The sequence below is a fragment of the Schistocerca piceifrons genome, chromosome X (genome assembly GCF_021461385.2).
Source record: "Schistocerca piceifrons isolate TAMUIC-IGC-003096 chromosome X, iqSchPice1.1, whole genome shotgun sequence".
Lineage (NCBI taxonomy): Eukaryota > Metazoa > Arthropoda > Insecta > Orthoptera > Acrididae > Schistocerca > Schistocerca piceifrons.
This window is the reverse complement of record NC_060149.1, coordinates 189,927,871-189,953,178: the sequence shown is the minus strand read 5'-3', so window position 1 is coordinate 189,953,178 and position 25,308 is coordinate 189,927,871. Positions and strand designations below refer to the sequence as shown.

General features: G+C 45.6%; 1 protein-coding gene across 1 annotated transcript in view; it reads left to right on the top strand.

The window, feature by feature from the left end:
* Positions 1-12,374: 12,374 nt before the first annotated feature.
* Positions 12,375-25,308, top strand: part of LOC124722900 — a 506,082-nt gene continuing 493,148 nt past the window's right edge. The window contains exon 1 of the mRNA XM_047248040.1: positions 12,375-12,415. Within this exon, the coding sequence (XP_047103996.1) occupies positions 12,401-12,415 (15 nt within the window). The 5' untranslated portion in view covers positions 12,375-12,400. The remainder of the gene's footprint in view (positions 12,416-25,308) is intronic.

The following is a 25,308-nucleotide window of genomic DNA, read 5'->3' as shown; positions in this document are numbered from 1 at the left end:
TACTCAGCACGCACTGTTCCTTCACGAGACTTGGAATGTAGTGGTTATAATACCCTCTACTTTCGGTCAGCTGCCAATTAAATCGGTGACAGTGTTGTAGGAAGGGTTGTTCGAAGACATTGTGGGGAGATCTTTCAAACTCAAACTTTGTCCTATGAATGCAAGAATAGTCTGTGACTCCCATCGACAAAGGGGAGAAATGGCCAATCATAATCGTAAATTACTCAACATGATCGAAGTGCTAGAAATATGTAGATCGGTATAGGACGTTGTCTGGTATAACTTGGTGCATATGTTCGAGGATTAACCAGAAGCGGACATACTGCACAGTCATCTATCTACATTCGCAATCTAGCATATGGTGCTCGCAAAGTAGTGGAGGGGTGGTTTAGCGATGATACAGTAACTGGGAAGCCTGCCGTCATGTCGTTGGTCGGCGGTGAAGTTGCGGAAGAACTGGTAAAATAGCTAAATTTGATCGCACTATCAACTGAGGTGCTTATTACAGAACGTCGATAGTGTCTTTTCCATCCCATCCGTCCTCTGGTATGCTGTTGATTACCACATAATGACTGACTGGCATTGCAAAATTCTGCATGACCCGCTGAAGTGTCGGAACATCGATGCTGTCGGTGACCTCCTGAATGGCTGTTTTCAGCTCAGCAGTGGTTTTGGGGTTATTGCTGTACATATTGTCTTTAATATAACCCCACAACAAGGAGTCGCACCCGTTCAGATCGGGAGAATGTGGCGGCCAATCCAGGCCCATGCCAGTGGCCTCTGGGTACCCCAGAGCCAGAATACGGTCCCCAAAGTGCTCCTCCAAGACATCAAACACTCTCCTGCTTCGATGGGGTCGAGCTCCGTCTTGGACGAAACACATCTTGTCGAAATCAAGGTCACTTTGGATAATGGGGATGAAATCATCTTGCAAAACCTTCCTGTACCGTTCGGTAGTCACCGTAAGATCAAGGAATATCGCACCGATTATTCTGTGACTGGACATTGCACACCACACAGTCACAAATTGAGGGTGAAGAGTCTTTTCGATAGCGAAGTGCGGGTTGTCAGTCCCCCAATGCGCCAATTTTGCTTACTGACGAACGCATCCAAATGAAAGTGGGCTTCGTCGCTAAAACAACATAGAGCGCATACTAATATCCATCACGCCCCGCGGCCAACCGTGCAGTTTGAACGTCCTAACGAAAACCGTTCAGAGGTTATTACGATTTTATTGCATATATTTCAATAACTGTCAACCTGTATTTACGACCATGTAACGTAGTTTAGACTTAGGTGAATCTCATACTAGCACAACCTTATCTACATCTAAACTCCGCAAGCCACCTTGGTATATAGTGGGGAGAACGATCGCTGGTAAGGCTCCGTGTCAACTCGAATCTCTAATTTTACCTCCCTTGTCTTTTCGCGAGATGTACGAAGGACGAAGTAATATATTGATACACGGTGGTGTGGTTCAAATGGCTCTGAGCACTATGGGACTTATATTCTGAGGTCATCAGTCCCCTAGAACTTAGAACTACTTAAACCTAACTAACCTAAGGACATTACATACATCCATGCCCGAGGCAGGATTCGAACCTGCGACCGTGTAGCGCCTAGAACCGCTCGACCACCCCGGTCGGCACACGGTGGTGTGTTTAGCATAAAAAATCCGTAGTTCTGCAAACCATTGTAGGTTTAAACCAGAACCAACAGTGCCAAACTAATAAATAACATAAGAACGTGCATACAGAATCCGGTTCCTTATGAGAGCGAAAAATCAGGCCTGAAACAGCGTAAGTAAAAATCAACAACTTTTGTAACGAACTATTTTTCGATATAGAAGCTTTCCAAATTGTAAAGATACTGACGGACAAAAAATCTCAACGCTAAAAAAAGAATTCTATTTGGGTAATGAAATTTCCGGAATATATGTGTTCAGGTAACATATTTAAGTGACTGACATTGCAAGATTAATGTAAGCGCGAGACAACCCATTGAAAATGTGAAATTTGGCACATTAATAACGGGCGTGACCGCCAGAATGTTGAATGCAAACGTGCATACATTGTGTTGTACAGGTGTCGGATATCAGTTTGTGGGATGGAGTTCCATGCCAGTTGCACTTGGTCGGTCACTACAGGGGCGGTTAATGCTGTTTCTGGATGATGTTCCTAGAGTTGTCGTCCGATGATGTCCCATATGTGCTCGATTGGAGACAGGTATGGTGATCCAGCAGGCAAAGGAAACATGTCAACACTCTGTGGAGCGTGTAGGATTACAACAGCGGTGTGTGGGTGTACATTATCCTGTTGAATAACACACCCTGGACTGCTGTTCATGAATGGGAGCACAACAGGTCGAATCAGTAGACTGACGCACAATTTTGCAATCAGGATGCGTGGGAGAGTGCTCCTGCCCTCTTATGAAATCGCATCCCAGACCGTAACTTCAGGTGGAGGTCCAGTGTGATCAGCACATCGACAGGCTGGTTATAGTATCTCAACTGGCCTCCTCCTAATCAACACATGACTATCGCTGGCAACAAGGCAGAACCAGCTTTCATCAGAAAGCACAACAGACCTTCACCCAGCCCACCAATGAGCTCTCGTTTAAGACCACTGAAGTCGCAAACGGCGGTGTTTGGGGTCAGTGCAGTGGACGCTACAGTGTGTCTGTCTCGGAGCTGTCCTTCAAGTAACCAATTCGTAACAGTTTGCTGTGTCACTTTGGTGCCAGCTGCTGTTCAAATTGCTGCTGCAGATACAGCAAGATGCGTCAGAGCCACTCGCCGGAAACGGTGGCCTTCCCTCTTGGTAGTGCCACATGCCGTACTTCTTGCGACCGTACATTCCTCTGAGCATCGCTATCAGCATTCATGTACAGAGGCTACATTCCTGCCAAGTCTTCCTGCAATATCGCAGAAGGAAATCCAGCTTCTCGTAGACCTATTACATGACCACGTTCAAACTCAGTGAAGTGTTGACATTGAAGAATTTATTGCCTTAAAGGAATTATTGACTAACATCAACTCATCACGTCTAATCTCAACGGTAATTGATACTCACGACCGTTACAGCATACATTTAAAGCAAACCTGATTTGTACTCTCATAGTGGCATTGCTAGCGCCACTCTTATGCGACAATACAACACCCAGTCCCTGAGTGGAGAATATCTCCGACCCAGCCGGGAATCGAACCCGCGCCCTTAGGATTGACATTCTGTCACACTGACCACTCAGCTACCGGCGGCGGACTTTCGGACGTAGAAACACGACCACTGACTTTCTTTTATGTCGCGCAACTCCTTCTCGATGTTGTTATTTTTCACGTCAGCATATGTTTCATTACAGATAACTGATGATATTTCACTTCAATAAAACGAAACGCGTTTCGAGACAAAATCATGCATTTCCTTGCAGTTGCAAAGACAGAAACAAAATACCTACAATCTACATACATACTCACCAAGCCACCGAGCGGTGCATGGCGGAGGGCTCCACATACTACGTACTACTAGTAATTTCCTGAATGAGATATTCACTCTGCAGTAGAGTGTGCGCTGATATGAAACTTCCTGGCAGATTAAAACTGTGTGCCGAACCGAGACTCGAACTCAGAATCTTTGCCTTTCGTGGGCAAGTGCTCTACCAACTGAGCTACCCAAGCACGACCTACGATCCGCCCACACAGCTTCAGTTCTGCCAGTACCTCGTCTCCTACATTCCAAACTTCACAGAAGCTCTTCTACGAACCTTGCAGAACTAGCCGCGTTGAGTGACCTCGCGGTTTGAGGCGCCATGTCACGGAGCGCGCGGCCTCTCCCACCGGAGGTTCGAGTTTTCCCTCGGGCATGGATGTGTGTGTTGTTCTCATCATAATTTACTGTAAGTTAGTTTAAGTAGTGTGTAAGCCTAGGGACCGATGACCTCCGCAGGTTGGTCCCTTAGGCATTCACACACATTTGAACATTTGCAGAACCAGCACTCCTAGAAGAAATGTTCGTAGAAGAGCTTCTGTGAAGTCTGGAAGGTAGGAGACGAAGTAAAGGCAGAATTGAAGCTGTGTGGGCGGGTCGTGAGTCGTGCTTGGGTAGCTCAGTTGGTAGAGCACTTGCCTGCGAAAGGCAAAGGTCCCGAGTTCGAGTTTCGGTTCGGGACACGATTTTAATCTGCCAGAAAGTTACATTTCCTTTCCTGTTCCACTCGCAAGTAGAGCGAGAGAAAAACGATTCTCTATAAGCCTCCGTACTAGCCCTAATTTCTCTCATCTTGTTTTCTTGGTCCTTACGGGAAATGTACCTCTGCAGAAGCATAATCGTTCTCCAGTCGGCGTAAAATGCTGGCTCTCTAAATTTCCTCAATAGAGCCCCGCGAAAAGAACGTCGTGTTCCCTCCAGGGATTCTCATAACAGTAATGCATTCGTTGAATCTTCTAGGAACCTACGCTCTCGGAATATTAACATTAAACCACACCGTGACGCAGAACACTCCTCTTGCAGCGTTTGCCACTGGAGTTGGAGACCATCTCCGTTACGGTTTCGCATCGACTTCAAACCAAAATACGACCATCTGTCCGCCTGCTTAGCTGAGTGGTTACATGCTTGCCTCCTATGCTTGGGTTAGATTCCCGGCGGGGTTGGAGATTTTCTCCTTCCGTGGACTGGGTGTACTCATCATCATCTCATCCTCATCGATGCGCAAGTCGGCCAATGTGGCATCACAGGAAATAAGATTTGCAAAAAAATGGCTCTGAGCACTATGGGACTTAACATCTGTGGTCATCAGTCCCCTAGAACTTAGAACTACTTAAACCTAACTAACCTAAGGACATCACACACATCCATGCCCGAGGCAGGATTCGAACCTGCGACCGTAGCAGTAGCGCGGTTCCGGACTGAGCGCCTAGAACCGCTAGACCACCGCGGCCGGCTAAGATTTGCAACACGGCGGCCGAACTTCCCCGGACGGGGCCTCCCGGCCAACAATGCCATACGATCATATCATTTTTTTACGATCATATGGAGTATCTTCGCAGATATTTGATGGTTTTCGTGAGTGTTTGACTAATAAAACCCAGAGGGTTATAATGGACAGCACATGTTCACCAGAAACCAAAGCAGCATCAGACACGCCGCCAGGAAGTGTGACACATCCTCTAACGTTATACACACATCAAAAAAAGTTTTGGATCACCTCGGTACCGAGAGTTCCCGAACCTGTAGTGAAAATTGGAATACAGATCAACATGAACATCATTCCCGCTCTTTTTATTGCTCATGAAATACACACACTGCATGTTGTAAACCATACAGCGAAACCTTCAGAGGTGGTGATCCAGATTTCTCTACACAGGTACCTTTAATAGCTAGTAGCACGTCCTCTTGCATTGATGCATACCTGTATTCGTCGTGGCATACTATCCACAAGTTCATCAAGGCACTGTTGGTCCAAATTGCCCCATTCCTCAACGGCGATTCGGTGTAGATCCCTCAGAGTGGTTGGTGGGTCACGTCGTCCATAAACAGCCCTTTTCAATCTATCCCAGGCATGTCCGATAGGGTTCATGTCTGGAGAACATGTTGGCCACTCTAGTCGAGCGATGTCATTATCCTGAAGGAAGTCATTCACAAGATGTGCACGATGGGGGCGCGACTTGTCGTCCATGAAGACGAATGCCTCGCCAGTATGCTGCCGATATGGTTGCAGTGTCGGTCGGAGGATGGCATTCACGTATGTTACAGCCGTTACGGCGCCGTCCATGACCACCAGCGGCGTTCGTCGGCCCCACATAATTCCACCCCAAAATGTCAGGGAACCTCCACCATGCTGCACTCGCTGGACAATGTGTCTAAAGCGTTCAGCCTGACCGGGTTGCCTTCAAACACGTCTCCGGCGATTGTCTGGTTGAAGGCATATGCGACACTCATCGGTGAAGAGAACGTAATGCCAATCCTGTGCGGTCCATCTGGCATGTCGTTGGACCCATCTGTACCGCGCTGCATGATGTCGTGGTTGCGAAGATGGACCGCGCCATGGACGTCGGAAGTGGAGCTGCGAATCATGCAACCTGTTGCGCACAGCTTGACTTGTAACACGACGTCCTGTGGCTGCACGAAAAGCATTATTCAACAGGGTGGCGTTGCTGTCAGGGTTCCTACGAACCTTAATCCGTAGGTAGCGGTCATCCACTGCAGTAATAGCCTTTGGGCGGCGTCAGCGAGGCATGTCATCGACAGTTCCTGTCTCTCTGTATCTCCTCCATGCCCGAACAACATCGCTTTGGTTCACTCCGAGACGCCTGGACACTTCCCTTGTTGAGAGCCCTTCCTGGCACAAAGTAACAATACGGACGCAATCGAACCGCGGTATTGACCGCCTAGGCATGGTTGAACTACAGACAACACGAGCCGTGTACCTCCTTCCTGGTGGAATAACTGGAACTGATCTGCTGTCGGACCCCCGTCTAATAGGCGCTGCTCATGCATGGTTGTTTACATCTTTGGGTGGGTTTAGTGACATCTCCGAACAGTGAAAGGGACTGTGTCTGTGATATAATATCCACAATCAACTTCTATGTTCAGGATTTCTGGGAACCAAGATGATGGGAAACTTTTTTGATGTGTGTATATACAATCACCCTGACAAAAAAAGAAGCAGCCAGGGACAGAGTCTAATGTCAATACAACTGTGTATGTGTGCACACAGTGAACGGCCACCAGAGTGCATTAGTGCTGTTGATGTTTATTGTTACTACGCCTGATAGGTTATGTAAGGGACGCGAACACCGTCTGATGTTGAGTGACCACTGTTAAGTACATGGAGGGACCGTACGCTCGTGTGAGACAGCATTATCAGCACCAGATAGAGTTTGAAAGTGGTCTCATTGTGGGTCTCCATTTGACCGGCTGGTAGAATCTTGCAGCGTCCATATTTGCGCGCCATTTGGATGTGACAGTGGCCATATGCTGGACTGCCTGAGAACGTAAGAGCAGGCTCACTCATCAAGGTTCCGACCGACGACGTGTGACCGTCGCAAGGGAGGATCGCCGCATTGTGCACCAAGCATATTGTAATCCTTTCGCATCTTCACATGCCATCCGAGAACAAGTAATGGACTCACTGTAGCATTTTGTCTCATCCTGGAGCACTGGTCGGGGACCACCAGCCGCTTGGCTAGGGAATCACTGGCTCACGCGTAGATAGCCGTTAACACCAAATACACTACTGGCCATTAAAATTGCTACACCACGAAGATGACGTGCTACAGACGCGAAATTTAACCGACAGGAAGAAGATGCTATGATATGCAAATGATTAGCTTTTCAGAGCGTTCACACAAGGTTGGCGCCGGTGGCGACACCTACAACGTGCTAACATGAGGAGAGTTTCCAACCGATTTCTCATACACAAACAGCAGTTGACTGGTGTTGCCTGGTGAAACGTTGTTGTGATGCCTCGTGTAAGGAGAAGAAATGCGTACCATCACGTTTCCGACTTTGATAAAGGTCGGATCGTAGGCTATCGCGATTGCGGTTTATCGTATCGCGACATTGCTGCTCGCCTTGGTCGAGATCCAATGACTGTAAGCAGAATATGAAATCGGTGGGTTCAGGAGGGTAATACGGAACGCCGTGCTGGATCCCAACGGCGTCGTATCACTAGCATTCGAGATGACAGGCATCTTATCCGTATGGCTGTAACGGCTCGTGCAGCCACTTCTCGATCCCTGAGTCTACAGATGGGGACGTTTGCATGACAACAACCATCTACACGAACAGTTCGACGACGTTTGCAGCAGCATGGACTATCAGCTCGGAGACCATGGCTGCGGTTACCCTTGACGCTGCATCACAGACAGGAGCGACTGCGGTGGGTATTCAACGACGAACCTGAGTGCACGAATGGCAAAACGTCATTTTTTCGGATGAATCCAGGTTCTGTTTACAGCATCATGATGGTCGCATCCGTGTTTAGCGTCATCGCGGTGAAAGCACATTGGAAGCGTGTATTCGTCATCGCCATACTGGCGTATCACCTGGCGTGATGGTATGGGGTGCCATTGGTTACACGTCTTAGTCACCTCTTGTCCGCATTGACGACACTTTGAACAGTGGACGTTACATTTCAGATGTGTTACGACCGGTGGCTCTACCCTTCATTCGAACCCTGCGAAACCCTACATTTCAGCAGGATAATGCACGACCGCATGTTGCAGGTCCTGTACGGGCCTTTATGGATACAGAAAATGTTCGACTGCTGCCCTGGCCAGCACATTCTCCAGATCTCTCACCAATTGAAAATGTCTGGTCAATGGTGGCCGAGCAACTAGCTCATCACAATACGCCAGTCACTACTCTTGAGAAACTGTGGTATCGTGTTGAAGCTGCATGGGTAGCTGTACCTGAACACGCCATCCAAGCTCTGTTTGACGCAATGCCCAAGCGTATCAAGGCCGTTATTACGGCCAGAGGTGGTTGTTTTGGGTATTGATTTCTCAGGATCTATCCACCCAAATTGCGTGAGAATGTAATCACATGTCAGTTCTAGTATAATATATTAGTCCATTGAAGACCCGTTTATCATCTGCATTTCTTCTTGGTGTAGCAATTTTAATGGCCAATAGTGTACAATGGCAGCATACGGAGTCGTGCCGTGACCGGAAATCGTCGATTGCTGAGGAATAGCATCATGCTTTGCTTCCTCAATACGCGGAGTCAGTAGAACAGATAATTGCTGATGCCGGTTGCGAAGTAACTTCTACCGTTCGCTCTACAATGGTTTGATTAGTGTATGCACTTAAGTGATAAAAGTCATGGGATAGCGATATTCACATAAGCAGATGGCGGTAGTATCGCGTACACAAGGTACAAAAGGCCAGTGCATTGGCGGAGCTGTCATTTGTATTCAAGTGCTTCATGTGAAAAGGTTTCCGACGTGGCAATGCCCGCACGGCGAGAATTAACAGTGTTTGACCAAGGAATGGTAGTTGAACTAGGCGCATAGGATATTCCGTTTCGGAATTCGTTAGCTGAATTCATTATTCCAAGACCCACAGTATCAAGAGAGTGCCGAGAATACGGCATCAGCTCTCACGACGACGGCCTTCATTTAACAACCGAGAGCAACGGCGTTTGCATACAGTTGTCAGTGCTGGCAGACAAGAAACACTACGTGAAATAACCACAGAAATCAATGTGGGACGTACGATGAACGAATTCGTCAGGACAGTAAGGCGAAATTTGGCGTTAATGAGCTATGGCAGCAGATGACCAACGCGGGTGCTTTTGCTAACGGCAAGATACTCCTGAGCTCGTGACCACATCGTTTGGACCCTACACGACTGGAACGCCGTGGCCTGGTCAGATGAGTCCTGATTTCATTTGGTAAGAGCTGACGGTGGGGCCAGAGTGTGGCGCTAGCCCCATGAAGTAATTGTCCCAAGCTGTCAGTAAGGCACTGTGCAAGCTGGTGTTAGCTCCATAATGGCGTGGGCTGTATTTACATGCAATGGACTGGGTCTTCTTGTACAGCTGAACCGATGATTGACTGGAGATAGTCATGTTCGGCTACTTGGAGACCATTTGCAGCCATTCATGGACTTTGTTCCTAAACAACGATGAAATTTTTGTGGATGACAATGTGCCATGTCACCGGCCCCCAATTTTCGCGATTGGTTTCAAGAACATTCTGGACGTTTCGAGTTAATGATTTGGCCACCTAGATCGACCAATATGAATGTCATCGAACATTTATAGGACATAATCGAGAGGTCAGTTCAGGCACAAAATCCTGCATCGGCAGCACTTTCGAAGTTGCGAACGCCTATAGAGGCAGCATGGTTTAGTATCTCTGTAGGGTGACTTCCAGACTTGTTGGGTCCATGCGTCGTCGAGTTGCTGCACTACTTCGGGAAGAAGAAAGTCCGACACGATATTAGGAGGTATCCCATGACTTTTGTCATTTCAGTGTATGTAGAAGTACACTCATGCTCATAAATTAAGGATAATGCAGATACATGGTGAAAAAACTCTCTGGTAGGCGGTTTGCAGGTTTAAATCACCTCGGGATATGACCATGCGGTGCATTTGACCTGCGGTCATCGCACGGTGGCGCAGGCATCAGTCCACATTCGCAGAGGTGTGTTGGTGCATGTCAGAGTACGGTGCAAGGAGTAAGTGTGCAGACGTTTTCAGGCGTGCTAATGGTGACTGTGTGTTGAAAATGGCTCAAAGAACACATATTGATGACGTTATGACGGGTAGAATACTAGGGCGACTGGAGGCTGGTCAAACACAGCAGGTCGTATCACGGCGGGCCCTCCGTGTGCAACAAAGTGTAATCTCACGACTATGGCAACGATTCTAGCAGACAGGAAACGTGTCCAGGCGCTGCAGTACGGGGCGTCCACAGTGTACAACACCACAAGAAGACACATATCTCACCCGCAGACGGCCACAGAGTACTACAGGTAGCCTTGTTCGGGACCTTACTGCAGCCACTGGAACAGTTGTCTCCGGATACACAGTCTACAGACGGCTGATTAGACTTGGTTTATTCGCCCGGAGACTGCAAGGTGCATTCCACTGACCCCTGGTCACAGGAGAGCCCGTAAAGCCTGGTGTCAAGAACACAGTCCTTGGTCATTGAAACAGTAGTGCCGGGTTATGTTCACGGACGAGTCCAGGTATAGCCTTACAGTGATTCTCGCCAGTTTTTCATCTGGCATGAACCAGGAACCAGATATCAACCCCTTAATGTCCTTGAAAGGGACCTGTATGGAGGCTGTGGTATTATGGTGTGTGGTGGGATCTGGGATCATGATTGGTGCACGTACACCTGTGCATGTCTTCGACAGAGGAACTGTGACAGGTCAGGTGTATAGGTGACGCAATTTTGCACCAGTATGTACGCCTTTTCAGGGGTGCAGGGGGTCCCACCTTCCTCCTGATGGATGATAACGCACGGCCCCACCGAGCTGCTATCGTGGAGGAGTACCTTGAAACAGAAGATATCAGGCGAATGGAGTGGCCTGCCTGTTCTCCAGACCTAAACCCCATCAAGCACGTCTGGGATGCTCTCGGTCGAGCTGGCTGGGGTGGCCGAGCGGTTCTAGGCGCTACAGTCTGGAACCGCGCGACCACTACGGTCGCAGGTTCGAATCCTGCCTCGGGCTTGGATGTGTGTGATGTCCTTAGGTTAGTTAGGTTTAAGTAGTTCTAAGTTTTAGGGGACTGATGACCTCAGAAGTTAAGTCCGCCGGCCGGGATGGCCGAGCGGTTCTAGGCGCTACAGTCTGGAACCGCGCGGCCGCTACGGTCGCAGGTTCGAATCCTGCCTCGGGCATGGATGTGTGTGATGTCCTTAGGTTAGTTAGGTTTAGGTAGTTCTAAGTTCTAGGGGACTGATGACCTTAGAAGTTAAGTCCCATAGTGCTCAGAGCCAAGTTAAGTCCCATAGTTCCCAGAGCCATTTTAACCATTTTGCTCTCGGTCGACGTATCGCTGCACCTCTTCAAACCTCTACGACACTTCAGGAGCTCCGACAGGCACTGGTGCAAAATGGGAGGCTATACCCCAGCAGCTGCTCGACCACCTTATCCAGAGTATGCCAACCTGTTGTGCGGCCTGTGTACGTGTGTATGGTGATCATATCCCATATTGATGTCGGGGTACATGCGAAGGAAACAGTGGCGTTTTGTAGCACATGTCTTTCGGGACGGTTTCCTCAACTTATCACCAATACCGTGGACTTACAGATCTGTGTCGTGTGTGTTCCGTATGTGCCAATGCTATTAGCGTCGTTTTGTGTAGTGCCACGTTGTGTGGCACCACATTCTGCAATTATCCTTAATTTATGGGCATGAGTGTAGGTAATGGAGTCCACACCGAAGAACTTTCGTAACTTAGTTATTTCCCCATGAGACTACATTACTTTTTCAACTCCCCACAACACATCTGTGGAAATGACCACGACGAGGTAAGAGCAATTCGAGCTCAAACGGGAGATTACCCGCGCGCATTCTTCAGGCGCACCATTCGTGAGTGTGCAAGGAAATGTAGATATTCTGTGGTATTGGTATTCGAAGTATCCTCCAGCACGCTACGTATGGTAGCTCGTAGAGTTTAGGCGTAGAATTGTAAATGGGAGTGAAGTAGCGAAAGTGATAACTTGATAATATTAGTTACTTTCCGATAGCAGCGTGCGCACGTGTAACGCAGGGAAACTAGCAGGGTGATGACACAGATTTGGCGTAACTGTTGCAGTGGGCGCGGATTGGTGGCGGCTGATGAAAAGGCAGGAAGCAGGAGTGTCGGCCCCTGGTTGTGGCTGCTGCTGCTGCTGCCTGTCTGGCCAGTGCGACGCTGGACTGCACGGTGCACGCGCGCCGACCATCATGGGCCGCGCTCAGGTCAGACCCGCTGCACTCTTACTTTATTCAAGCAACAGTTTTTAGGTTTCTTTCAAAGAAGCATTTTGGATGTTAGTGATTGTTGCTGAATAGCCTTTAGAGCCATAACCAGAATCGGGCATTTGAACCCACGTTCAATTCACGAACGTTTCCATTTATATAAATGAGTGATGATAAAGATATTGTGTCACAGAAAACGTTGTCCAACTGTAGACGGGCACGAATGCCCAAAACAGGTTATGGCTCTGAAATAAATGTATTTGTATCTGGTTTACATTTTGCAGTATATTTATTTCATTTAAAGGAGAGTTTTTAGATTTTTCATACGGAAAGTTTTTAATTTTTTCCGAAAGTACGATTCAGTTTTTTAAATTAAGAGTGTCTGTTTTTCTAAAGAGGAGCTATAATTTTTTCGACGAAGACTTTTAATTTTCTCGAATAAGAGTTTCTGTTTCCACCAGAAAGATTTTTAATTTTCTCGAAGAAGAGTATTAACTTTTTCGAAAAAAAGTTTCAATTTTTCCGAAGAATAGTTTCAACTTTTCCGAGGAATAGTTTCAAATTTTCGACGAGTGGTTTCAGTTTTTTCGAAGAAGAGTTTCAATTTTTCCGAAGAAGGTTTTTTCATCTTTCTAAAGTAGAATTTTCAGTTCTGTGAAGAAGAGTTTTAATTTTTTCGAAGACAATTTTTAGTGTCTCGGAGGAGGTTTATTAGTTTTTCGAAGATGGCTCATTAGTTACTCGAAGAAGGTTCATTATTTCCTGGAAACGGAGTCATTAGTTTCCCTCAGAGGAGTTTCTCTCCTTATCGAGAAAGTGTTTTATATATTTCCAAGAACGGGTTGTATATGTACGCTAAAGGGCGAAGACTCTTGGCCCACTCTGTCGCACGGCAAAAGCTATTTGTGGCCGGGAGGCCAACGTGGTCTATGTGAAAGAAGGGGACGAGTCGTTAGCGTAGCTGGTGCTACAGCTGAGAACGCGGGCGCGATTTCTGGTTGCCTCTTCCGATCTTTTTGCGGCTGATGGGTCTGGAACAGGGACTACTGAACCTCACGAGGCCAAACGAGAAGCCTCTGGATTTCAGTGGCCAAAGTGGCGCCAGATCAAGGAAACTTGCACCGCGCTGCCAGCCACAAAATTTTCTTGTCAGCTACTGACTCGTTTGAATATCTGTGGTGCTGAAATTCGCGTCCTGCCATTCAGATTTTGGTTGTTAGCGGAGCCCCTAAAGTGTCACAGGTGAACGCCGCAATGATTTCTTTGAAAAGCCCTCCTCCAGTTACTTCCTGCAATTCACCCTTGGCTAAGACATTTTTCTGTTTCCAGTGACCTCAATGTCGAAAATCTATAAAGTCTTAATCTTCTTTCTCTCCTTTCCTCCTTACACATTTCACGTAATGACAATGACGATAAAATAAGAGATATTCATTCTCCAGGCACTCAATCTGAAAATGCAATAAATAGACGGATGGAGGTTAGCATCCCACAAATATCGGATTTCAACACCACAGATATTCAAACGAGTCAGTAGATGACACGAAAATTTTATGGCTGGCAGCGCGGTGCAAGTTTTCTTAATCTGGCACCACTTCGGCCATTTGAATCCAGAGGCTTCTCATTTGGCCTCGCGAGGTTCAATAGTCCCTGTTCCAGACCCATCCGCCGCATAAAGGCTGTTGTTGCTGTTGTTCTAGCATTCAAAACGATGGTTTTATGCAGATTTCCACGCGAGTCTGCCCCATGAAGACTCTTCTTCACTGCACAACTTCTACAAGATACGCTGCATTCTAGCCTTAGAATTTCTCTACAGCTGTTACCCCTGCATCTCGATGCATACTCACCAAATCACTGTGAAGTGCGTGGCAGAGGGTATCTCCCATTCTACCAAATATATTTCGTTTGTTTGTCAGTTGGGAATGCCTATGTAGCTAGTCTAATCTTGCCTGCCCGGTTACTATGGGAGCGTTATGCACGGGGTTCTAGTATTTTTGTAGATTACTAAATATTAGTTCTTGAAACAATGTAAGCAGGCTTTCCCGAGATAGTTGACGTCTATCTTCAGGGAAATACGTGATAGTTCGATTACTTTTTGAGTAATAGAACCCAATGCGTTCTATTGGACGGCCAGTGTTCATCAAAGAACAAAGTAATTTCAAGAACATCTCAGGGTAGTGTGACGGGACTGCTCCTATTCTCCGCGTGCATAAACGGCCTGTCAGGTACTATGTGCGAGGAAGGGTCGTCACTGTGTGAATGTAGGGAGATCCACGATGACTTTGACAGAATTTATATTTACGATATTGCAGTACCTGTGTTATTTCGAAATACGATGCAATGTTCCTTTTATAAGAATACCACCACTTGCAAAGTAGGTTAGAAATCAGATTAATAATGTTGCTCTCGCAGCATATGTTCGCTTTATCTGGCAACAACGAAGTTATTGACTGTGGATGGTATCGTCAGAATGGAAATAATGAAGTCACTGTATAAAAGTCATTAATTTTGGCACTTACCTTGAATGGATCCCCACGTAGATTTCGTCGAAGTTGTTATAGCTCATCTTGTTGATTCTAGGGTGATTCCACTTTGACTGCTAGAAGGTCCAGATCTGTATTTTAGCAATATTTGAAGACCTAACAAATGCGTTTTTCAGGAAATCCTTAATGGTCAAACAATCCCAGATCAGAACAATGGTATGGTAGAAATAATTTTTGAGTTGGTGTTCACCAGCCACATTTTTATTAAACTTCTTGTAAATTCACATATACTTCTTCTTAATTGTCACATCATCAAGAAAACAGTTTTGTATCAATCTCCATATTTTTAATTTCCACTTTAACCAAACACAAGACTTGACTGTTCTTTTACAAAGCGAAATAACAACTTAACTTCTGCAGAGTGAAAACAAAGACTGCCCTTTGCGCATTCGCACCAAACCGGTTGTAAGTGAGTCAAAGATTATGACAGTCTCATAGAAATGAATACACACAAGAACCATATCATTGTAATATATCGATACATCGGAGTACCTATACATTAATAAAACCAAATGTGAATATTGTCACAAGAATATGTCTGTTACTTCGCAGAAAAGTAGTACGATATTACTGGAATCGAGAACTGGGGTTGGAGTGCCGTAATGGTCACGTAAATAAAGAACCATTACACTTTGGATATGCATGCATGTTCAAAGGAACAGGCACTGCGGTGACTACAGCCGTATGAAATACATGAAATATATCACAACTGCGAACATGGACAACCATCAGCTGCATGATAGAATGGCGACGATGAAAATTTGTGCCGGACCGGGACTCGAACCCGGATTTCTCTCGTGTCGCGAGCGATCGCCTTACCATTTGGCTATCCGAACACGACTCACAGTCACACCCAAACTTCCATATGTCGTCAGTCAAGTGTCTACCACCTGTTCTCGTACATCCAGTATGTATATTCCCGTACAGATGAGACATTTTACTTGAAAGTTGCTTGCTCGTTGCCGGAGGATAAATATGATATTGCAGTGCCTATGTTATTCCGAATTACAATGAATTTCATTTCTGGGAAAGTGTGTCACACCTATAAAATAGGCCAAGTACAGAAAGCTCGTGGTTGACTATTCTTGAGTACTGCTCAAGTGTTTGGGATCCGCATAGGGTCGGATTAAAATAAGAGATCGCATCAATTCAGAGCCGTGCTGATAGACTTATTATTGATGAGCTCGAAAGGATGTTTACAGAATTAAGATTTGCGACGCGCTGCAAAACGGTTGCACTGTTTGCAACGACGGTCTCGCGTAACGGAAAAGTGCGAGAGATTAGGGTCCGCACAGATTCATAGAGGCATAGAGACAGTCAATTTCTGCCTCCCTCTATTTGCGAGTGGAGCAAGAAGGGGAGTGACTATCAGTGGTTCAAAATTCCCTTCCGCGATGGCCGTAAAGTGGCTCACAACATACGTACGTAAATATAGGCGTAGAATTATTCCTGAATGCCTCAGGGTGTGACCTACCCTTTCTTTTAGTGGAAGTGCGCCGTAAAATTCTTTCGTCCCCTACGTGATTCAGTAACTCTACACTAGATATCCGAGCTACCCATCTAATCTTCATCATTCTTTGTGACACCACATTTCAAAACTTCTCTTCTTGACAGTACTAAAAGTGGACATGTAAATTTTGTACGGCACTGTTGGCTAACATATTCCACGGAGTAGTTTCAGACGCCTGTCGGAAACGGTGTTCTTCTACGGTACGTACAGACCGCTTTCCTTGTGGATATGTGGAAGTTGCGTTGTATGTGTATTTGTGGTGTGTAGGTGAGTGCACTGACTGCGTATATGGTATAGTGTTATGTTTGTGTTGTATGATGATGATGATGGATGATGATGATGAGAGAAGGGAGAGGGTAACACGAGGTGCCGCCACATACCCTACCCTTTTCGAAGAGCACCAAGGGTGCCGTCGAATGTGACTTCAGCATCCTACGGACGGATCAGCATCGACTGTGTCACATGTTCTCACTCCATGAGAAGTCTGGAATTCAGTCCTGGACATGGCGCAAAGTCTGCCACATTACCACCACTCTTCTCCACTTCCCGGCCAAACATTAGCAATGAAAGTTTTCCACCGCCAGGATTCGAACCGGTGTACCTTCGATTCGAGTGCCAACGCACTGGCGTGCGTGGCTTCCGAGGCGGCTTGGACTGTACTATTTATTGTCCACATTTTGCTCCCACACGAAGGTATACTTCACAAAAATATTTCCGAAAACGCCCTCCTAACACTCAAATTTATATTCGATGTTACCATGCTACTAATTTTCTTACTAATGCCAACCTGCAGCACTTCAGTTACTTTGCCTTTCCAGTAGCAAAACACGTCTAGTACTTTTAATGTTTAGTTTCCTAATATATTTCTCTAAGCTTCATTTCAGTTAACCAAAGTACACTCCAGTGTCATTAATTTACAGTTTTGATGATCAACATACAATCATTTTTCACTAAATAACACCTCGCACCCTGTTACCTCTTTGTTCTCACCGAACGTTATAGGTAATGATAGAAATGGACTCGATTCCTCGAGGAGCGGAACTCAAATCCCAATTTGAGTTTTCCGTAATTTCCCTTGTACTGCTGACAAACGCCAGGATGGTTCCTTCAGTGTAACCTCACATTGTGTTTTCCTGTCCGATTGTACAGAAACGAGATTGTAGTTATAAGAGTCGAAGAACTGAAGGAGAGGTAGTCATCAAGAAGCCAGTGAAACAGGGCTGTAGTCTCTCTGCCATGTTATGAGCAAGTAATAAAGAAAACGAAGGAGAAATTCCGAAAGGCGATTAAGGATAAGGGAAGAAATAGAAAAGCTGTAAGGAATGGCAGAGGACGATATCATTCTGACGGAGACAGCAAAGAACTCGGGAGATCTATTGAACGGAACGGATTATTTCGTGAAAAATGTGTCGCGTCTGCCACAAATCGCACGGTGCTTTCGTGTGCTTGGATGCTGCAGAGGGCTCTTTTGCAACACTCGATAGCAGGAAGGTTATCGAACACTGATGTGCCATCCTTTGCTGTAGGGTCGTAGCCTTCATACTATAAGCTCAGGTTCGCAGATTCCAGTCACGCCTCGTTTTCAGTTTATTGCTCAGCATAGCAATTCTACCTCTGCCTCTATTTGAAAGTAGGAGCAATTTTTGTATTTAGTTCCTCTTAACACTGTCTCTGGACACTAAAGGCGGAACGTCGAGAACTTAGCGAACTGTCTGGTAGTGGTAAATCAGGTTGAACCCGAAACCCACCGTCAAAATTTTGCTTGTTTATTTTGTGAGTAGGCTATTTTGGCGTAAAGGATCCGTGGTTTCTGGTGGCACGTTAGAGAGTAATCGGCCGAATAGTTAGAATCGCTGCGTTCGTTACATAATGACACGGATTCGATTCCCGCTACGCCCTCGGATTTTTCTGAGGCCTCTCAGGCCTCGTGAGGCCAAATGAGGAACCGTCTGGAGACGAGCAGCGGCATCATCACGGTTCGTCTATTGGCATTGGCGACATACTGATCACAGGTTCCACGAGCTCCTCGTACTGCCTTTCAGGCTGCAGGCACCCAGTTGGAACAGGCTTAAAGCGTAATCCGTTAGTATTGTTTACGTTTACGCGTTTAATTTTTTCTTACCCCCATTTATCTTTGCTTCTATGTTGCTGTGAAAATGTCTGCACAACGGTGCAAATTTCTACTGTATGGGCTACGGGGTTTGTTGGAAAACAATCTTGCTCCATTTACTCACGGTACATGCTGTAGGAAGCAGTAATGCACGCTGTACTCTTCACTCTCGAACCTGCTGTCAATACTGCTCGGTACTGTCTCAGGTTTATTTTTTCAGTAGTGTTATTTGTACGTTAACAGCGATACACAACATTACGGACAGGTTTACTAATAAGAGTGTTTCACTGTTCATATTAAGTCATTTAAGGGACGTCACGGAACACCTAAATCTGGATGGTCGGTCGAGGAACTAAATTGTCGTCCTCCAGAATACGAATCCAGTTGGACACCATTGCGGGAGCTCAGTCTGCTATTGGAAAGCAGTCGGTGAAGTGGTGCCCGACAATACCCTACGTGATGCGTCTGTGGTTGAAGGCCACCAACCTGCCGGCCGCGGTGGTCTAGCGGTTCTAGGCGCTCAGTCCGGAGCCGCGCGACTGCTACGGCCGCAGGTTCGAATCCCGCCTCGGGCATGGATGTGTGTGATGTCCTTCGGTTAGTTAGGTTTAAGTAGTTCTAAGTTCTAGGGGACTGATGACCGTAGCTGTTAAGTCCCATAGTGCTCAGAGCCATTTGAACCATTTGAACCAGCCACCAACCTGGGAGTAGTTAGAATTTTGTGGTGGAGGAGAAGAGAAGTAGGAATACACCAAACAGGAGATAGGTAGAGTTACTACTTTTTCTTTGGTGGAGAGGGAGAAGGGCGTCTGAAATATTAGGGAGCCATGCCATGGCATTCGACAGTTAAGCTTGGAAGAATGCAATGCATGGCAAAGGGCCAGAGTAAACGCTTAAAGGCTAAATACGTCTCTAACATTAGAATAATAACGTGAGTGTACCCTTATTTCTTTATTAGGATGAGCAAAAGAAGAAAAGCGGTTGGACAGAGGAGAGAAGGCATTTGGCCAAAAATAATGTACCTGTTTCGGGCTGCAAGAAAAGGCTTCCGGGAATGTCTTATAGTTACTTGGCGTGACTTCTGATGACTCTAAACGAGAGAAGAAAGTAGATTGAGTAATGGTATATGTTTTATACATGACATGCTGGAATTCTTGTATAAGAATTGAGAATCTGCATATATATCATGCAGACTGAAATTAGCAAATAGCAAGAAATTCGCCTGTACATATAATCTTTTCTTCCGTATCGAGCATTCTAACTGAACACACTACCCGCTGCATTAGCTGCATAGTGCTCCTATAAGGTCTTAGAGATATTAAGGTGTTTCAAAATTACACCGATAAACTTGTGATTCAAATATGGTTCAAGTGGTTCTAAGCACTATGGGACTTAATATCTGAGGTCATCAGTCTCCTAGACTTAGAACTACTTAAACCTAACTAACGTAAAGACACCACACACATCCATGGCCGAGGCAGGGTTCGAACCTGCGACCGTAGCAGCAGCGCGATTCCGGACTGAGGCGCCTAGAACCGCTAGGCCACAGCGGCTGGCGATAAACTTGTGTTGAGGAAAAAAAATGAGGATAGGAACCCGTGTCCGAAAACGTCATCCAACGACGCTACGGAGCATTGAAGTCATAGGGACCGTGCCTGTGCTTGCGTGTGTATTCATATCGAGGGTGATTCCGTGACAAAGTTGCAAATTTTCAGGGATGATGGAGAAGGATAAATGTATCAGTTTGAGGTCAAGAATCCTGGTCCAGAAACGAAAGAGTCGACATTTATAACCGAAAATCGTTTCAATACCCCCGTCAGTGGAATCATTTAAAACCTGAACCGCAAATGTTGCGGAAATGGAAAGTTGGATTTCACAGAATGGATTGGTAATCAGGGGCTCGTATTGTAAGCCAATCAACAGATTGTAATAATACCTAGGAAGAGTACTTTTTTTTTGCAAAAACACATTATTGAGATTAAGAGACTAAAGGTAGTGTAAATTAGAATGTCAATGATGTTTTTTTCAGGATTTTAGTGCGAGTCGGTTACGAGATCTCATCTTTTCGAAAGTCCAACACCGACACTTGTACGACACCTGTGGTAGCACACGTTAAAGTACAACACAAGTGCAAACACTACTTATGTGGATTCTAACCAGTAGCGAGACAATTGACCATCACAGGTTGTACTCGAATCGACCACCGGCAGCGGCATTACCCGCTTCCAGTCTGGTATGGAACGACTGATGCACACGTGCTAGTATTTGAGCGATGTTCGAGCAGGTTGCAGTAACACGTCGTTGCACATCATCGGGTGTAGTTGGCATGTCCTTGTAGACGGCATCTTTGAGATTTCTCCACAGAAAAGGTCTACATGCGTCAAATTCGGGGAACGAGTCGTCCAAGTTACAGGTCCTCTGCGTCCAACTCAACGATTTGGAGACGGTTCGTGAAGACACGCTGTAGTACTTCTTGCACTATGTACTGGACAGCTGTCATCCTGATCCCAGAGTGCAGAGGAACGTCTTCCAGCATGCGTGGAAGATGGACTGTTAGGAGGTTGCAATACTTGTGCGTGTGCAGTGTTCCGTCTGTGAATAACGGGCCTGTGAGCTGATGGTTCATTATCCAACACCACACGTTTACACTCCATGGACGCTGACGTTCCACCTGACGAAGCCAACGGGGATAGTCAATAGACCAATAGTGCATGTTTCGGCGGTTTACCTGGCCGTGATTGGTAAATGTGGCTTCATCTCTGAACAATATACATGATACATCTGGAGCATCCTGTCTTATTGCCGAAGTACAGAAGTTAATACGATTTACATAATCGTTTCCATGTAGCTCTTGATGGACAGAGATGTGATACGGATGGGGTCTATGTCGATGGGGAATACATGGGACGCTTGTCTGGCTCGTGCTATTTCCTCGTGCGATTGTGCAGGGGCTAACATGCAGATCTACTGCAACTGTAGCAAGAACATTAGTTTCCACCTCTTCTGTCGTTACTTGTTTCCTTCTTTTACCTTGTCTGGGTGTTACACTACCACTTCCACGTAAATGGTTGAAGGGACTTATAAATAACTGGCGAAGTGGTTGACGTCTATTAGGATATCTTGCCGCATACACCGCACAAGAACTATTTGCATTCTTGCTACTCTCTCCATACCCCATGAGCATGTCGGCTTCTTCTGCATTGGTAAATCCCACCGTCTACTCGCTACCCACTGCTCAGACTGTCACACACTAACTGACCAACAAGTCGCAAAGCTCTCAAGTAACACAGAAGCACACTGTAAGCAAATATGTATAACAACATCGTACCTACCAACTAGGCAAGTTGGACGGCCGCTGTGGCCGAGCGGTTCTAGGCACTTCAGTCCGGAACCGCGCTGCTGCTACGGTCGTAGGTTCGAATCCTGCCTCGTGTGATGTCCTTAGGTTAGTTAGGTTTAAGTAGTTCTAAGTCTAGGGGACTGATGACCGATGTTAAGTTCCATAGTGCTTAGAGCTATTTGAACCATTTTGAACTAGGCAGGTTGAATGGCACAGAAAAGTGTCCGTGTGGAAACTTTTCAAAATACGATGTCTCGCAAACAACTCGCACTAGAATCCTGCAACAAATACCACAGACATTCTAATTTAATCTACTTTTAGTTTGGTAGTGTCAACAGGCATTGTTCTATTTTTAAAAAATGCATGTTTGCACAAAAATACATTTTCTGAGTGTTATTACAATCTGTTTATTGTCTAACAATACAAGCCCCTGACTATCAATCTATTCTGTGAAAATCGCACATAAATAGCGCTTTCCATTTAGACAATATTTGCCTTTCAAGTTTTAGGTGATTCATCCTGTAAATGTATCGGTACTGTTGTTGCTAATATTGTAGGGTAGACAACTTTCAGAGGTGTTAGTATGGACTAAAACAAGAAAAAAAAATGTTCAGTGAACATGGGTTCTAAAATGCATACCTTAAGAGCTATGAGCAGTTGTTTAATAGAGGAGCTGTGTTTCACAGTAGCGAGAATGAAAAAGTGCTCGTAGCTCAGGTATGCATTTTAGAGCCCAGGTTTATTGGGCATTCTTTTCCTTGTTTTGTTCCATACTACCACCTCTGGAAGTTATCTACCCTGCAATCTTAACAACAGTGCCGGTTCATGTATTCCATTATCAGAGGTGTCAGAACGATTTTCGCTAATGATTTTCAACTCGTTTGTTTCCCTTAACTGAAATTGATACATTTATCCTTCTGCATCATTTCTGAAAGTCTGCAACAATATCACGGAATCACTGTGTATACAATACTGGCGTCGGCGCCTATAGCTTCGACGCTCTGTAGCGTCGTTGGATGAAGTTTCCAAACACGAGTTCCTATCCTCATTTTGTTCCTCAAGACATCTTATACATCCCCTCGTAGCTTCTCGGTGTAGGTAAGACAAGATTTAACGCCGTGATGCTGCACTAGGCATTGTAGGGAAGCAGCCTACTCACGCTGTATAAAATTCACATCAGTCTTTCCATTGTGTGCCAGCCTAGCTTTGACGTCATAAATGTTGCGCAATACTTTAAAAATCAAGTAAATAACCTGAAACGTTTCTAGCATGTCAGGAGAAATACTAAATGGTTCAAATGGCTCTGAGCACTATGGGACTTAACATCTATGGTCATCAGTCCCCTAGAACTTAGAACTACTTAAACCTAACTAACCTAAGGACATCACACAACACCCAGCCATCACGAGGCAGAGAAAATCCCTGACCCCGCCGGGAATCGAACCCGGGAACCCGGGCGTGGGAAGCGAGAACGCTACCGCACGACCACGAGATGCGGGCAAGAGACATACTAAATCAATATGTGTTGACTATCAGTTCGATAACTTTAACCATTTTCGAAATTTGGAGGTTTTTCTGTAAAAATCATTGGCGCAACAGAAAAGAACTAGGGACTTAAAAATTTATATTTAGATTCCCTTTTTATAATAATTTGGTAGAAACAGTCTTCTGGATCTCACAAATTAAGATTTTAGTTGAAATTCGTGATTTTCTGGTTTTTGTCTTAAAAATTATGGAAGCAAGATAGATTAAGTAGGCGAATAAATAAGGCTAGGATGTTTAAATTTAAGTAGAATGGAGATCCGCTATAATCATAAAGATGTGAGAAGTTTCAATTGAATAATTATAAAACTATAACGATAGCGTATCTTCAAAGGGCAAGATCAGAGCTCGTCTACTGCGTGTAGTGTAATTAAATTAATTCTCTCGCCCAAAATAATTGACTTAGCCACGTCAGACTTTTATTATGATTACTTACCTGTGTGCTGGATGCACATTTAAATTGAGAGCTTCATCGGCCGTCAGCAAAGGAAGCGATGATTTATTCAATAACTTAAAGTGGTGCATTACTAGCCCAGCGGCTAGTCGGGAGAGCCGATTTGATCAGGCGTTCCCTTAGCCGTCCGCACCGCGGCTTTATATATAAGAACGCTGCGCGAGAAAGTAAGGCCCCAGTTCTCTCCAGACGCTGATTAGCGTACCACCTGTGTCAGGAGTCGCGTCGCGTCGGTATCATTGCAATAAACAGCCTCGGATGCGGTATTAAGTTACTCGGGATACACGTAACCATGAAATCATTTTCGAGTGAAGTGTTAATTCTGGGATGACTTTAATGATATATCTTCAGTTTGCGTATGTCGTATTTTCACGTGCCGTCGCGGGACAGACATTCTACAATTATATAGCGTGGCGTTTGATGAACATTATCATCAAATTATGGTGAGCATTCACTTAAACATTTAATTTGGACAGTTATAGTTGCATCAGCGCATTAGACTCTGAACTGCTCTGTTAGTTGGATTGTGTGGAATTTTTTTTTGATCTGTGACTTTCAGAATGTAGCGAACGTTTTTACAGAATCGTTTTTGATTATGAATCCCAGACAATCTCCTAATTCCTCAGAGCTATAAGCTGTAGCTATAAGTGTATTTCTCAGATGAATTGGGCACTAGGAATTCTAATTACAGGCTTCACGTTTTGGTTGCCAAAATTGTAGTTAGAGAGCTAGTGTTGAGAACGGCAAAAGACAGCATAAATAATAGGAACATTTTAAATAACAAATAATTCCACCCGCCGCCCCATATGTGGTTAATCGGCCGGGAAATGCATCTTTTCTGCAGTGTTTCTACATTCAAACAAATAACAGCAATTAAATTCCACCAGCCGCCCCACAATTGGTGAATCGGCCGGGAAATGCATTTTTTCAACATTACAAACACAAAATATTATTAACAACACATCACTCCACCCGCCGCCCCACAACTGGTGCATCGGCCGGGAAATGCATTATTTACCACATTACAATTCTACATTTATATAATAAACAATCATTCCACCAGCTGCCCCACAATTGGTGAATCGGCCGGGAAAGAAACTGAGTAAAGGTGAAAGTGATTTTTAAATATTCGGATTAGGGAGTGAAATGCGACACGCAACTGAGTAATAGAACAGTGATAGTGTTACGTGTGCACGTGGACGACGCAATTGGATTAACAACGCATCTGAATTGACGGAGCTGGCACTGAGTCTAGCGGCGCTGCCGGCATCGCGAGAAGCCAGTTTCGCCTCACCGCAGTCGTCCGCCGGAGCAATCGGAGCCGCGCCTGCAGTTGCGGGCCACGCAAACCCACAACAGCCGTCGGAGTGCCGTCTGCAGTTCAACGCGCTGCGTCG